At 46.1% G+C, this 14,085-nt stretch overlaps 1 protein-coding gene across 1 annotated transcript in view; it reads right to left on the bottom strand.

Annotated features, from left to right (window-relative positions):
- STRIP2 (striatin interacting protein 2) overlaps nt 1-14,085 on the bottom strand; it is a 50,478-nt gene that overhangs the window by 17,600 nt on the left and 18,793 nt on the right. Inside the window, exons 13-18 of the mRNA XM_008154022.3 lie at nt 13,762-13,833; nt 10,560-10,634; nt 9,805-9,902; nt 9,222-9,348; nt 6,100-6,200; nt 2,271-2,337 (exon numbers count right to left, since the gene is read on the bottom strand). Coding sequence (XP_008152244.2) covers nt 2,271-2,337; nt 6,100-6,200; nt 9,222-9,348; nt 9,805-9,902; nt 10,560-10,634; nt 13,762-13,833 — 540 coding nt within the window. The remainder of the gene's footprint in view (nt 1-2,270; nt 2,338-6,099; nt 6,201-9,221; nt 9,349-9,804; nt 9,903-10,559; nt 10,635-13,761; nt 13,834-14,085) is intronic.

Genomic DNA, 14,085 nt, shown 5'->3' on the forward strand with positions numbered 1-14,085 from the left:
AAACTGTGGTTACCAAATGAGACCACCAGGTGCCACTGTTGCTTCATAGAAAGGAGATGAAATACCTAACATGAACTTGTATTTTATTAAGGCTAGACAATGCTTTCACCCACTCTAGCATAAAAATGAAGTCTTCTCAGAAGCATTACAATTAGTTAAATAATTTTATGCTTATATCCTAAAAGGTCATTCTGAAGAGATACAGAGAACACGTTGTACTAAGAAACAGATGCAGGCCCTGGCAGTTGTGGCTCAGTTGTTTGGAGCATTGTACTGTACACCAAAAGGTGGCAGGTTCGATTCCCGGTCAGGGCACATACATGGGTTGCGGGTTTAATCCCTGATGGGGCATGTATTGGACACAACTGATCAGTGTTTCTCTCTCACATCCATTAAAAAAAGAGAGAAAGAAATAGATTTAGGTCATAAAAGCTAACTATTTTCAAATATCCTACTAACAGAATTTTAATGCTATCCATGTGCCACTTTCTCATTCCAACTTTGAATGGCAGGGATGCAGGTCTCCAGCCTTGCTCTGCTACATTCAACTGTAAAATTTTGGCAGTTACTTAACTGTCTATCCATAAAACAGTAATACCAACCTCATAGTTGTTTTAAAGATTGAATAATGTCATGACCATAATCAGGGTTAGACAACTTACTACCTCTCTCTGCAAGGGTAAGGAGCTCCTCTTGGCTGCTGAGACCACATCTAAGTAAGACAGAATTTCTGCCCTGGTGCTAAAAAGGGTGCTAGACTTAGTGTCTCAGGACATGGGTCTTTCTCTAATTCAGGGTCTGTCATGAATGAAGCATGAACCATGAAAAGTCATTTTATTCAATGGACATTTCTCATCTTTGAAATAGAGGTTTGGGCCAAATAGCTCTCAGGTCCCCTCCAAGCCAAAAATCTATAAAACCTGTACCACAGAAGGTATCATTCTATTTTTACATAACAGACTTTAAAAAATATATATTTTTTATTGACTTCAGAGATGAAGGGAAAGGGAGAGAGAGATAGAAACATCAATGATGGGAGAGAATCATTGATCGGCTTCCCCCTACACGCCCCCCCCCCCCCCCCCCGCACTGGGGATGGAACCTGCAATCTGGGCATGTGCCCTTGAATTGAACCTGGGACCCTTCAGTCTGCAGGCTAATGCTCTATCCACTGAGCAAAACCAGCAAGGACCATAATAGACTTTTTGATGCAACATTTTGCAGGTATTAAAGTTGGGGTTGTGGCACACATGGGTGCTGTCATCTGAGCTCCTTCTATATACCAAACGTGGTGCTAGACTCTGGTGATATTAAAGTGATGATGATACTATCTCTTACTTCAAGGACTTTTCAGTCAAATGGAGAAACTGATACAAATTACAATGCAACGGGGTGAGGGTAGGGACTGAGGAATATCTAAGGAGCTGTGGCAATACATGGCGAGATAGACACTTGGTCTTCAATAAGCTATTCATCAGGCAGTTTCATGGAATTAAGAATAACTCTGAGGGCCTTGGCCAGATTGGCTCAGTTGGTTGGGTATCGTCCCATGCACCAAAAGGTCCCTGGTTCGATTCCCAGTCAGGGCACATGTCCGGGTTGTGAACTCCATCCCTACTAGGGGGCATGCAAGAGGCAGCCTATCGATGTTACACTCTCACATCAATGTTTCTCTCTCTCTCTCTCCCTCTCCCTTACTTTCTCTCTAAAAGTCAATTAGAATATATATATATATTTAAAAAGAATAACTCTGAGGGACTTTTCTGGCTTGCCTAAAGCTGTTTCCAGGATGAAGAATTTTCTGGGTCATCCTTCTGTGGCTATATTGACTTTTGCCTCAGAGACGTAGGCAGGTATTTTCTGAAGTACCACTCCTGGGTTTTATAACCCGTGTGGAAATGAAAAGTGAATAGCCTGTGGCACAGCAGAAAGGCAGAGAATTATTTGGGATGACCAGAAGAGATTCTCCTGCCATTCTGCGCAGATGTTCACATTCAGTTTCATTCTAATTATCTTCCTAAATTTCCTCTCCTCCTTAGTGTTTCTCACTGACCCTTTTCTTGACAAAATGCTATACACAGCTTTTCCAAACTGTTCTCAACTGGGTCAGCAGCTCTAAACCCCTACTGGCTCTGTGCTATTGCCAATATGCCTTTATTAATCGGAGACTCCCAAACCAGGGCATTATGGAGGTAGAGAAGCAATGGAAGAGCAAGTGCCAGCCTCTGCTACTTGGCATTTCAAAGGCTACCGAATCCGCATCTGCTTACCAGACTCTCCGTAGTAAGTTCTGGCAAATCCTGGATGGTACAGCAAGGGTAATCCAGGACCGAGATGCTGCAAGATGCAGAGATAAGGACAGGCTTTAGGTAAATGGCAATGGCAGGAAACAGTTGTATGTTAAAGGGCAGGGGTTATTTCTCTCCAGCAAGCCCTATCTACGTCCCAAATTGCTTAGAGACCTTAGCTGAAACTGAGGGCTTTGGTGCCAGGCAACTCCAGCTCTAGTCTCCTCTCCTCTCAGAACTAACAGAGAGGAACTAACAGAGTTCTTCCAGGCTGGCCCCCATCTGGCAGAGGCAAAAGAGAGCAGAAAGCGAGGTCTGAATAGCCACCTTTCTCCTTCCTTCTTTAAAGGAATATGTAAACTTGTCTGGATTCGAGTTTCTGTATTTAAGTATATGCTTGTGTATATGTGTGAATGTAATTGTGCTCCCAGAGATGCTGCTGAAACTTATTGCACTTAACAAATTGTGACTGTGAGGATGCAGCGCAGACTTCTGTGTCTCTTTCTGAAAGCCAGGAGCTCTCGGGAATAATCACTTAAGCTACCCCTACAGGAAGCTTGAGACAGAGGCAGCATCCTACAGCAGGGCCAATCTAGCAGCTCAAGAATGGTAATAGCATCTGCCTCCAAGGGAGCTGGAGGCTCTGTGGTGAACCCAGGGAAGCAGGAGAAATAAGGCACCACATGATGACAGGAACACAGTCACTTAAAATGGCAGCTCTTTCTTTCCTCTTCTCCCTTCTTCATTAGTACAATGCAGAATTGAGATTAGGTCATCTCTAATACTTCTCCTGGTTGGGACATTCCATGAGGTTTTAAACACCAATCTTGCCCTGGCCCGTGTTGCTCAGTGGTTGCTCAAGAGTGTTGCCCTGGGGACCAAAGGGTCACAGGTTTGATTCCCGGTCAAGGGCACTTACCTGGGTTGCAGGTTTGATCCCCAGCCCCAGTTAGGGAGCTTGAGGGATGGAAACCAATTGATGTGTCTCTCTCACATCAATGTCTGTCTCCCTCTCCCTCCCTCCCTCCTCCCTCTCCCTTCCACTCTCTAAAAATCAATAGAAAAAATATCTTCAGGTAAGGATTAACCAAAACAAAACAAAATTGAAAAACTACCAATCTATCTGAATTAATGCAGTTGGAAATACATAAAAGACGTTGCAAGCAGGGGATACAAAGAAGAGTATGGGGTTCCTTGGACCTGTCTCTCTATTTCGAAAGTCAAACTCTATCCAAACAAAAGGCAACAATTTATTCCACTAGAAATGTTTGCCTTTGTCCAAGAAACACACAAAGATAACCTAGGGAACAAAGGGAGGAGAGGAGAGGTCAATGGCTCTCTCTACAATGTTGCTCATCATCTTAATTCACTCTGCTAGATTCTCCCAGGGTTGCCAGTTCTCTGCTGCTCCTTTAGGAAAAACATTCTGGGCTGGCTTACCCACTCAGCTACCCACCTCCCACTGACAAAGCCCCACGGCAAAGTAGGTGCTGGTGACCAGGAAATGGGGGCGGGAAATCAAAGATGGATTTATTCTAATCTCAGTGAATTGAATTCTAGCCTAAGGGGGAATAAAAGAGAGTTACAAGTTTCTACAATATCTAGCGTGTAAGAGCCACAGGAAACTGTGCAATAATGAGCTGTGGGTGCTCCTAGTTTCTCAGGGATTATGCAGCAGTGAAGTACACTATGGGTGGTAAACAGGAACACCATCTTATCCAGGCCAACCTTAGCAAATGGCATCGTCTGGCTCTATCACTCTTTCAACTCCAAATGATCTCGATGGGCACATATTGGATTGTTGGCCCCTCCTCCTCTAGGCCCAGGAGTGCATTTAGCTCCTGAACCCAACTTCCCAGCCACAACTGATTGATCCAGGGGCAGCCTCTAACCCTGGGAATGTGGAACAAGGATTGAGAGCCAATTCGGTCTGAGTGGCATGGGGCGGGACATGTTGAGCTCGTGTGGGCATATTGCACAGAGTGGCCTGGGAAACAGACACTACTATTTGCAAGTGAGAGAAGACACTGGAGTGGAGGTGCAGAGGCTTGGTGTCCACAGAGAGAGGCAGAGGACTTCCTGGGCTCCCTACACTACAGACCAACCCTGAGGCTCAGAGCTGCATCCCTGTCCTAGGTTCCTCAGGATGATATACCTCCCGTTTCCTCCTAACAATTTACCTCCTATGCATGAACCAGGTCTAGCTGGCTGGCTTTAGTTACTTACAACTAAAAAGGTTGACTGATACACAGAGGTGCCTTCATGAAGCTGTGGCCCCTACCTAGCCCAAACTACACTTCCATTTCCCTGGTAATTCAACTAGCAAGTCTCAGTGTTAGTTTTATTTTTTGTTAATCCTCATCGAAGAATATTTTCCATCGACTTTTATAGAGAGTGGAAGTGAGGGGGAAAGACAGAGAGAAATATCCATGTGAGAGGGACACTGATTAGTTGCCTCCTGCACATGCCCTAACCAGGGCTGAGGATTGAGCCTGCAACTGAGTTACATGCCCTTGACCGGAATCGAACCTGGGACCTTTCAGTCTGCAGGCCAATGCTCTATCCACTGAGCCAATTCAGCTAGGGCTTAGTGTTATTTTTAAGGTGGCCAGTGCATAAGTCTCCTGTAGTTAGAAAAAAACAAAACCAAAAAAAACCCCTGAATTCTCCAATGCTTCCTTCAAACAAGAAAAGTATTTAAATCACTCTCATATATATTTATCTTAACTAATGCTTATAAAAGCTCTATGATTCAGTCAGAAGAGGTATTATTTTCATTTTAAAGATGAAAATACTGTGGCTCAGAGAAACAAAGTGTCTTACTTGAGATTACATAGCTAGCAAATGGCAGATCCAGGCCAGGAATCGAGGTCTCATGACTTCAAGTTCCTTGAGTGTGTGTGTGTGTGTGTGTGTGTGTGTGTGTGTTAAACTACATATAAGTAAGCTGCCTCTCCAGGGAGGAATTTCAGGCAGTACTGACATACTGGTGAGGCACCATCTCTTAGCCCCTCTCCAGTCACTCCAAGTAACCCGCCTTCTACTTTAGAAACTTTGCCTCTATTAAAGCACTTCTGGTAGACTCTACTGATTCACAGGCTTCCAGTTCTCATGGAAACAGCTAAGTAAGGAACAAGGATCTGTTCTGTGACCTTCCCCTTTCTGCCATGTCCCCACTTGGCTGGAGGAGTGGAAAGCAATTTGTATTCACAATTGTGATCAGAAAGCAATTTGTGTTCTGATCCTATCTTTGCTGCTTACTTAACAAGTCTCACTAGCATGTTAATCTTGAGCAAGTCAATTAGCCTAAGTTGTTTCCTAATTGGTAAAATGAGAAATAAAACTTGTTGTAATACCACTTAGAACTGCTTTGGAGAGTAAATGAAATAATGGATAGAAAAATAATGTAATTTAAAAAATTAAAAATTACAAATTGATCTATCTATTATTTTTCAGTTACAAATTCTTTATAACACTTTACAGTTTACAAAGTAGTGTAACTAATCCAACTTATGATTTATACTAAGATTGGGACTGGCCAGACAAGCTATAAAGCTGAAATTTCACCATTGTAGTCTTATTACTTTGAGTCATGACATTTTTCAGTTTTTAAAATTTTAAAAATACAAATATCTTTGTGACGAGGCCAAATCATATACCCCAGCAGCTAACACTTCAAGGAAATTAAATAGTAATAGCTCTAAAATAGAAGGGACTTGGGACACCAGAACTGACAGGCCCAGAAACAATGTAATTTTTCTCAATCATCCCAAACTAGCCCTTTTGAAATAAAACTGTCCAGAGTCCATACCTGTTTTTAGCAGTGATGTAGGACAAAATATTTTGATTGAAGAATTTCAGGATCAATGGAATGCAGTTGGCAAATACCAGATGTTGTGATACATATTCAAACTGAATTAAAAGATCAAAGTGGAAAGGGCTGCTTATTTGGGGGAGAATAGAGGATCTGTATGAAAAACAGGCAAATATAAATCGAATATCCATCCCTAACGATACCCACTGTCCGCTTGTGTTACCAGTCTTTCTGCCTGGGAAGGGGAGCATCGTCTCCAGCTCGCCCATCCATCCTACATGGAGGGGGGCAATCTGCAGTGTCCTACATGGAGGGGGACAATCTGCAGTGTCCTGCATGGAGGGGGACAATCTGCAGTGTCCTGCATGGAGGGGGACAATCTGCAGTGTCCTACATGGAGGGGGACAATCTGCAGTGTCCTGCATGGAGGGGGACAATCTGCAGTGTCCTCCTGCATGGAGGGGGACAATCTGCAGTGTCCTCCTGCATGGAGGGGGACAATCTGCAGTGTCCTGCAAGGAGGGGGACAATCTGCAGTGTCCTCCTGCATGGAGGGGGACAATCTGCAGTGTCCTCCTGCATGGAGGGGGACAATCGGCAGTGTCCTGCAAGGAGGGGGACAATCTGCAGTGTCCTGCATGGAGGGGGACAATCTGCAGTGTCCTCCTGCATGGAGGGGGACAATCTGCAGTGTCCTGCATGGAGGGGGACAATCTGCAGTGTCCTCCATGGAGGGGGACAATCTGCAGTGTCCTCCTGCATGGAGGGGGACAATCTGCAGTGTCCTCCTGCATGGAGGGGGACAATCTGCAGTGTCCTCCTGCATGGAGGGGGACAATCTGCAGTGTCCTCCTGCATGGAGGGGGACAATCTGCAGTGTCCTGCATGGAGGGGGACAATCGGCAGTGTCCTGCATGGAGGGGGACAATCGGCAGTGTCCTGCATGGAGGGGGACAATCGGCAGTGTCCTGCATGGAGGGGGACAATCTGCAGTGTCCTCCTGCATGGAGGGGGACAATCTGCAGTGTTACATAGGCTGCAAACTCCTGACCGAAAGCACACAACATAAACCAGAAAGAAAGCCCTATGACAGATCCACAGAACTGCTGTGAGATTTGCTCTTAAGCTCAACAGGAAAGGAAGGCAACCCCGAGGGAGCTGTCTTCCACACCAAAGCTCTGGCTCACAGTGTTTCAACTGTGACTGACACAGCAAGGACAGGTGCAACTCACCCCAGCAACTGCTGGCATCACTCAGCCAGCATGGAGACAACACATAACCAAATGGACCACTGGAATGTGGGCTCCAGTGCCAGTCTGTACGGTTCCCTGTACTGAGAATATCATATTGTAATGAACGAATCAACAAGAGCCCTTCAGTCAACAGATTCTGCACGGAGAGTAAGTCGAGGTCTCTTTGATGAGCTTAACACCACAGCACAGGGGCTTCACTTTGCTCTCCTGAATCTGGACGGGGTTTGTGTCCAGGAAGACTTAGTGGAGGCAGCGTCATGAAGTTATGCCACCAGGATTTTGCCCAAGATACACTGAGGAGCATCAGACACAATTTTCTCCAGATCCAGAACCTAGACTGCTAGGACAGTGCAGAAACTGGGTTGAAAAAGCAGAAAATGGTGCTGTTTTATATCCTCTATTTCTTCCTGATTACCAAAAAGTAGCCTTGGTAGCAAGCTAAGCTGCCCTCTGCCCCTAAATGTGTGTTTGGGCGGGGGCGGGGGGGGGGTTGTCAGCTGGTGCTGCCCATTTCTCTCTTTTGCTCAAATATTTTCCCCCTGGCAGCTGACCCAGGGTTTTTTCCCCAAAGCCCCAGATGGAGGAGACAATACATACTCTCTATCAAGTGATGGAAAACGTTTTCCAGTTTTAGATGTGTCTGTAGCCTTGTCAAGATTCACTGACACTGACACACACTGGCAAGACCCATCAAGCCACCCACCTGTCTGGCTGTTGACCCACCTACTGCCACCAAGAGAAGCAAACAAGCATACATCCTCAATCCTCTGTCCTTCCTACTAGGACCGCTGTCTCCCACCAAGCCCAGCTCCTCCTTCTGCTCAGCAAACATGAGCAGAAGTGTGAGCACCCAGGACACGCTAACACACCTACAGATGTCTCTGAATGTACTAAAATCGTCAAGCCTGCCATGGACACAGACCCTGCAGGGCCTCCCCTGCACTCTAAGGACCCGCTCTTCCACCAGCAAGCTTGGGTTTGACTTCACAGGAGGAAAACAGAGCAGAGCCTCTGTGCAGGAATGACAAGCCTCCTCTCCCCCGTGGTCTCACCACAGCGACCATCCATTCACTGCTTCCATCTTCCCCCTTACCTTGGCAAAGCTTACAGAAGAACCAAGTATAAACTCCTTAGCATGGCAAACAATGCGTTTATGAGGAAACAGGTACTTAATAACTGTGCGCGATCACGTGTGTTATTATGTGCTCCCTGTTGTCCCCTCCAGCGTAAGGACTTCCACAAACTAGCTTTTCTGCTAGAAGTGCTTCCTGTCCTCTTTCCTCGACAACTCCCACATTGTAGCTAATCTCTCTTTAGGACTCCGGCTGAAGTCCCTTCACCTCAGGCTGGATTAGGTATTTCCCTATCAGCCAATGCGTAACTGTACTTACCACTCTACGACTGGGTATTTATGTATCTGTATCCTTTACAAGACCGCTAAGCCCTTAAGAGCCAGAACTGTGCCTTATTCAGAATTATATCTCAAATGTTAGAAAGGTGCTTCGCACATAGAAAACTATTCTCAACATGCTCCCCACCACCCCCACCCCCCGTTTTTGTAGAATGCTTGAATCCTGTCATCCATTGTTTTAAAGCTGGCTGGGCAGAGATTCCTACCCACAACCCTCAGGTAATGTTCGAAGGACACAGACATCAACACCTTTCTAGAACAGTTCCCCACATCCCACACCATATCTCCACCCCAAGCTTGTACAACAGGTACCAGTATTTTGATTCCCTGAGGGAGACAAAGAAAAGGCTGAAAGGTACTCAGCTGGATTACAAGGACCTTGTGTCCCTTCTTTGGGAGACAAGACCTAGTGAACACTAAGACCCGTGGAGAAGCGCTCGCTCCCAACTGCTCACCTGGTAGATGTGGTTCAGTTTGAAGTGCTTGAGGAGGAGCAGGAGCAGGGCAGAAATACTCTTTACAATGATCTCCTTGTGCCTGTTCACATCGATGCCCAGCTTCATGCTCTGGAGAACGGTGACGCTACAACAGGGACAGGAGGGGTCAATGCCGAGCGTGGCTGGAGAGCGCTTCTACATAGACACATATTTGGATCGGATACAATGTACACAAGAAAGCCGGAGCTGAGGAAACCCGAATTTCTGTGCTAGGGAAACCTCGAGTTCCTGCTGATTAGCCTGTCTGGAGAAAAGCTCCTCTGATCTCTGTTTCTCTCTCTCCTTTGGCAAGCTCATCCCTTGGCAATGTCCACCCGCAAACCTGTGCAGCCAGTCACTGACATGCACACTGCCCTCCAGACCCTCAATTCTGAGCTAAAAAGAGCACGGCAGAGAGCACGGCAGTGGAAAGGGGCTACTGGTCGGGGAAGGGAGATCTCTTTGGAGATGATCCCTGTGTTAACCAGGTGGGGTGGGAACTAGAGAGACCTCGCAGACAAGACAGCTAGTATTCAGCAGCTGCCACAGTGGGAGCACTCACGGCATCTCCTCAGGCAGGACATCTGCCAGAATATTGATAGAGTCTGTCTTAGCCTTGGAGGTGGGAGCTGCAGCCAGCAGAATCTTAAGCAGAGCAATCTGGAAAGTAGAAAATGAGGAATCCATCCCATTCTACAAGGCTATTTAGTACCTCCACAGTCCTATGAGAAGTGTTTTAAAGTCTTCCTCTAAGTCCTTCCCTCAATGACCAAATCTCCCCAGCCTCCAGAGGGGCAACCAGGTGTCCAGTCCTGAGAGGCCTGCCTGTGAGATTCAGGAGCCAGAAGGGAGCTGACAGGCTGCTGTGCTTCAAGACCGCTCTTTCCAAAGAGGAAGATGGAAAAGGCAAAGTGAGAGGGACAATGCCTAGAAATAAAATGGGAGGTAGAAGCCAGATTTCACTTCCTCTACCCTTTCCTTCCTCTCACCCGGACCATCAGCATCCTCACCATTCTTCGCCTGAGGCTATCTAGAACATGAGACCATAGCAGACCTCAGAGGGACTAGGGCCCCCAGTGCACCCTGCACAGATCCCATCTTAATCTCTATCCCTCCGCCAAGTCCCCCCTCCTCTTGCAGGAGTCCTGAGGAAAGCTCACAAGTCTAAAGTGTTAGAGAAAGCCTTGACTGAGGAGTCAAAGCTCAGGAAACCAGCTGAAATGATGGATGTCTCAGCTTGAAATGACTCTCAGCTGTCTGTTCCTTGAAGCAGAGAAGGGCAACTTCTTACCATGTTCTTACCCCACCATCTCTTACCATGTACTGGGGGAGGCTATACAGCATGCCCTGGTAGAGGATTTCACATGGCGTCTCTGGTACTACCTCTTCCCCCTGCGGCAGGAAACACACAGTTACCCAGGCCACTTTCCAGTTGACCAGAGGCTATGTGAAGTGTGGCATGAAAAGAGCACCGAGCTGGGAGTCCTAGGTTCTACCCTCGCTGTGTTAATGTTTCATTATATGACCTTGGGTAAGTTACTTTCCCTATCTGGGTCCTAATTTCCTCTTCTATGGATCAGTGGGCTGGGCTGGATGACCTCTGAGGGCTCTTCCAGCCCTAACAAGCGATAATTCTGGTTTTCACATTATCTGGAGTCGATCCAAATTCTTTTTTCCATGTCCCAGCTGGATCAGGAGTCAAAACTCCCAGCTAAGCCGGAACCGGTTTGGCTCAGTGGATAGAGCGTCAGCCTGCGGATTCAAGGGTCCCAGGTTCGATTCTGGTCAGGGGCATGTGCCTTGGTTGTGGGCACATCCCCGGTGGGGGGTGTGCAGGAGGCAGCTGATCGATGTTTCTCTCTCATCGATGTTTCTAACTCTCTATCCCTCTCTGTAAAAAATCAATAAAATATATTTAAAAAAAAACAAAACAAAAAACAAAAAAACTCCCAGCTAGGAGATGGCTCAGACCACTGCTTTGCTGAACACATGTGGACTTAATTCAGGCTGCAGGTATGCCTGGGACACTGGGAACAGACAGCCCAGACAGAGTCACTTCCCAGGGTGTCAATCTGAGGCCACCTGAGAGCACTAAAATGCTCTGAAGCCAGAAAGGAAAGGTATGTGACTCAATAGAGGGGGTTAATGAGAGAGATGGGTGTAGCCTATGGCCTGGAGAAGCAGGAAGGACTACTGGCTGATAAGCTTTTAGGTATAAACTATTGTTACTCCTCTATTAGCCCCACAACATCCCTTTCTCCTTCCTGACCAGCCCCCTCATGCACAACTCTCTCCGCCCTTTGGATGACCCCATCTAAGCCTTTTGTCAGAGTATGGAGACAGAGACCTCCAGTGCTTGAGAGGCTGCTCAAGGCCACTGTCATCTTTGGGCAATGCGGTCCTTCCTCACCCAAGGCCTGTCTATTACCGGGCAAGGGTCACTGCCATGAGAACCTGAGGTAGGTAACTAAGCCCCTTTCATCCCACACAACTCAGCTATGCTTACATAAGCAGAAGTCTTAAATGGGCATTCAGTAAAGCCTGGCAATCCTGTGTGCTTGCCTTCTGCTATCCAAAAGGCCTGTTTCACATCTTCTCCCCTTTCTCAAATCAACCCCCTGGCCCCACAGCCCCTCCATAGTTGCTCACCCTGCCTCACACTTCATGGAGAAAACAGAAGCCACCAGACAGGCACACCCTCATCTTCTCTTTGCCAAATCCACCGAACCACCTGTGCTCCTATGACAGGCCAGCCCTCCACTTGTGCTTAGAATCTCACACTCTTTTCCTTTGTCAAATGTTGCAGTCCTGTATGTATCCCCTCCCTCCTGGATCATCTCTTTGGGATGTAAACATACTCTAGTGTCACCTAGCTATAAAACATTTCCCCTGGACTCCACATCCTCCTTCAGCTGCCACACTTGTTCTATTATCCTTCTCACAATAAAACTTCTGTGTTGTATATGTCAACTGTCTACCTCCTTTTGTTACATTCCTTTTTCAACACACCAACGAGGCTTCTCGCCCCACCACTTCACTGGAGGTTGCTCTTTTCAAGGTTATCAGTTTTCTTCATGTTGACAAATTCAATGGACACCTTGTTCTTATTATGCTCCATTTATCAGCAACATTTGACATAGAAGATCACTCCCTTCTTTTTTAAAAAACATATTTTTATTGATTTCAGAAAGGAAGGGAGAAGGAGAGAGAGATAGAAACATCAATGATGAGAGAGAATCATTCATTGGCTGCCTCCTGCATGGGGATCGAGCCCACAACCTGGGCATGTGCCCTGACCGGGAATCGAACCATGACCTCCTGGTTCATAGATTGATGCTCAACCACTGAGCCATGCTGGCCAGGCCACTCCTTCTTGAAATATTTTTTTTCCCCTTAGCTTTTATGGTACCACAATATCCTGGATTTCCTCCCACCTCCCTGAGTGCTTTTCTTACTCTTCTTTGTTGGCACCTCTCCTGGCTCATCCCACTTTCAACATATTGGTGTGTCCCAGGGTTTTGTCCTGGGTTTAGTCCTCTTTTCTATATCTGCTCCCTCCCTGGGTTATCTCAGCCAGTTCTATGGCTTTTAACACTGTCCAAGTCAACAGTTTCCAAATTTATTTCTCTAGGCCAGTCCTCTCTCCAGAACTCTAGACCCATATATCTAATCGCTTGGTTGCTCTGCATGAGTGTCTAATGGATATTTAAAACTTACTATGACCAAAATAGAACCGTTGATAAAACAGAACTCCCATCTTGGCAAATGGTACTTATTCTTGATTCCTCTTTTTGTCTCTCTATCCACATCCAATTGAACTGCAACTCTGGTCAGTTATACCTCCAAAATACAACCCAAATTCATCCACTTTTCCCTACTCCAGCACAAGTCACCATCTCTCACCTTCACTATTGTAATAGCTTCCTAACTGATCTTCCCACTTCCACTCTTTCCTGGTCCAGTCTTTACACAGCAGCCAATGGTTTCTTAAAAGATAAATCAGATTTATCTTTTTTTATCCCCTATTTAAAATCTCCAAAGGTTTCCCTTTGTATTGGGAATCAACTTTAAGCTCCCTATTTTGTTACAGGTCCTGCATAAAATTGGTCCAGACCATCTCCAATAAGCCCGCCCCTCCCATGCTTCAGTGGGCCCACCACCTGAACGGCCTTTATTCACTATATCTAATGCCCTGAGCTTTGTTCTCACCTAGTTAAAAGCTGTTCCCTATGCTTGGAATGCTCTTTCCCCTGATGTTTCTATGGCCACTCCTTCTTGTACCTCATATCTTAGCGTAACTGTCACCTTCTAAGAGTTCTACCTACCTTGACTATCCAATCTAAAGTAGTCTGTCATACTAGTATAATTCTATTTAAATTTTCTTTAACATGTTGTGAAATTAGGGACCTTGTCTTGCCTGGCATATAGTAAGATCCCCAAAGCATGCACACATGCTCTGTGACAACACTGCAAACATATTCCTCCTGCCCTCTTCCTGTGCAGGACCCTTTTAACTCACCAGAGACATGGGGCACTTCTCCAGCTCCTCCTCATTCTTGATCTGAACATCTGCGATGGAGACGTATTTGTGCTGGGGAAGATAAGACATCAACAAGGGGCTGAGGGCCTCAGTCTCATGTGTACCAGCCTCTTGCTTTAACTTCCTCAACGACAAGGAAAATGTCCTATTTATGGATCTATCATCCCAAATAGGCCATGAACTATTTGAAGGCAGGAGTCTTATTTGCACCATTAACACTGAGCAAAGTATTTCATATACAGTGTTTGTTTGTTCCATGTTTCCAAATTGTTGAAGAGCAGCAAATACCTAAGCATTTACCTT

Source organism: Eptesicus fuscus, chromosome 14, assembly GCF_027574615.1.
Source record: "Eptesicus fuscus isolate TK198812 chromosome 14, DD_ASM_mEF_20220401, whole genome shotgun sequence".
In the NCBI taxonomy this organism is placed as follows: Eukaryota; Metazoa; Chordata; class Mammalia; order Chiroptera; family Vespertilionidae; genus Eptesicus; species Eptesicus fuscus.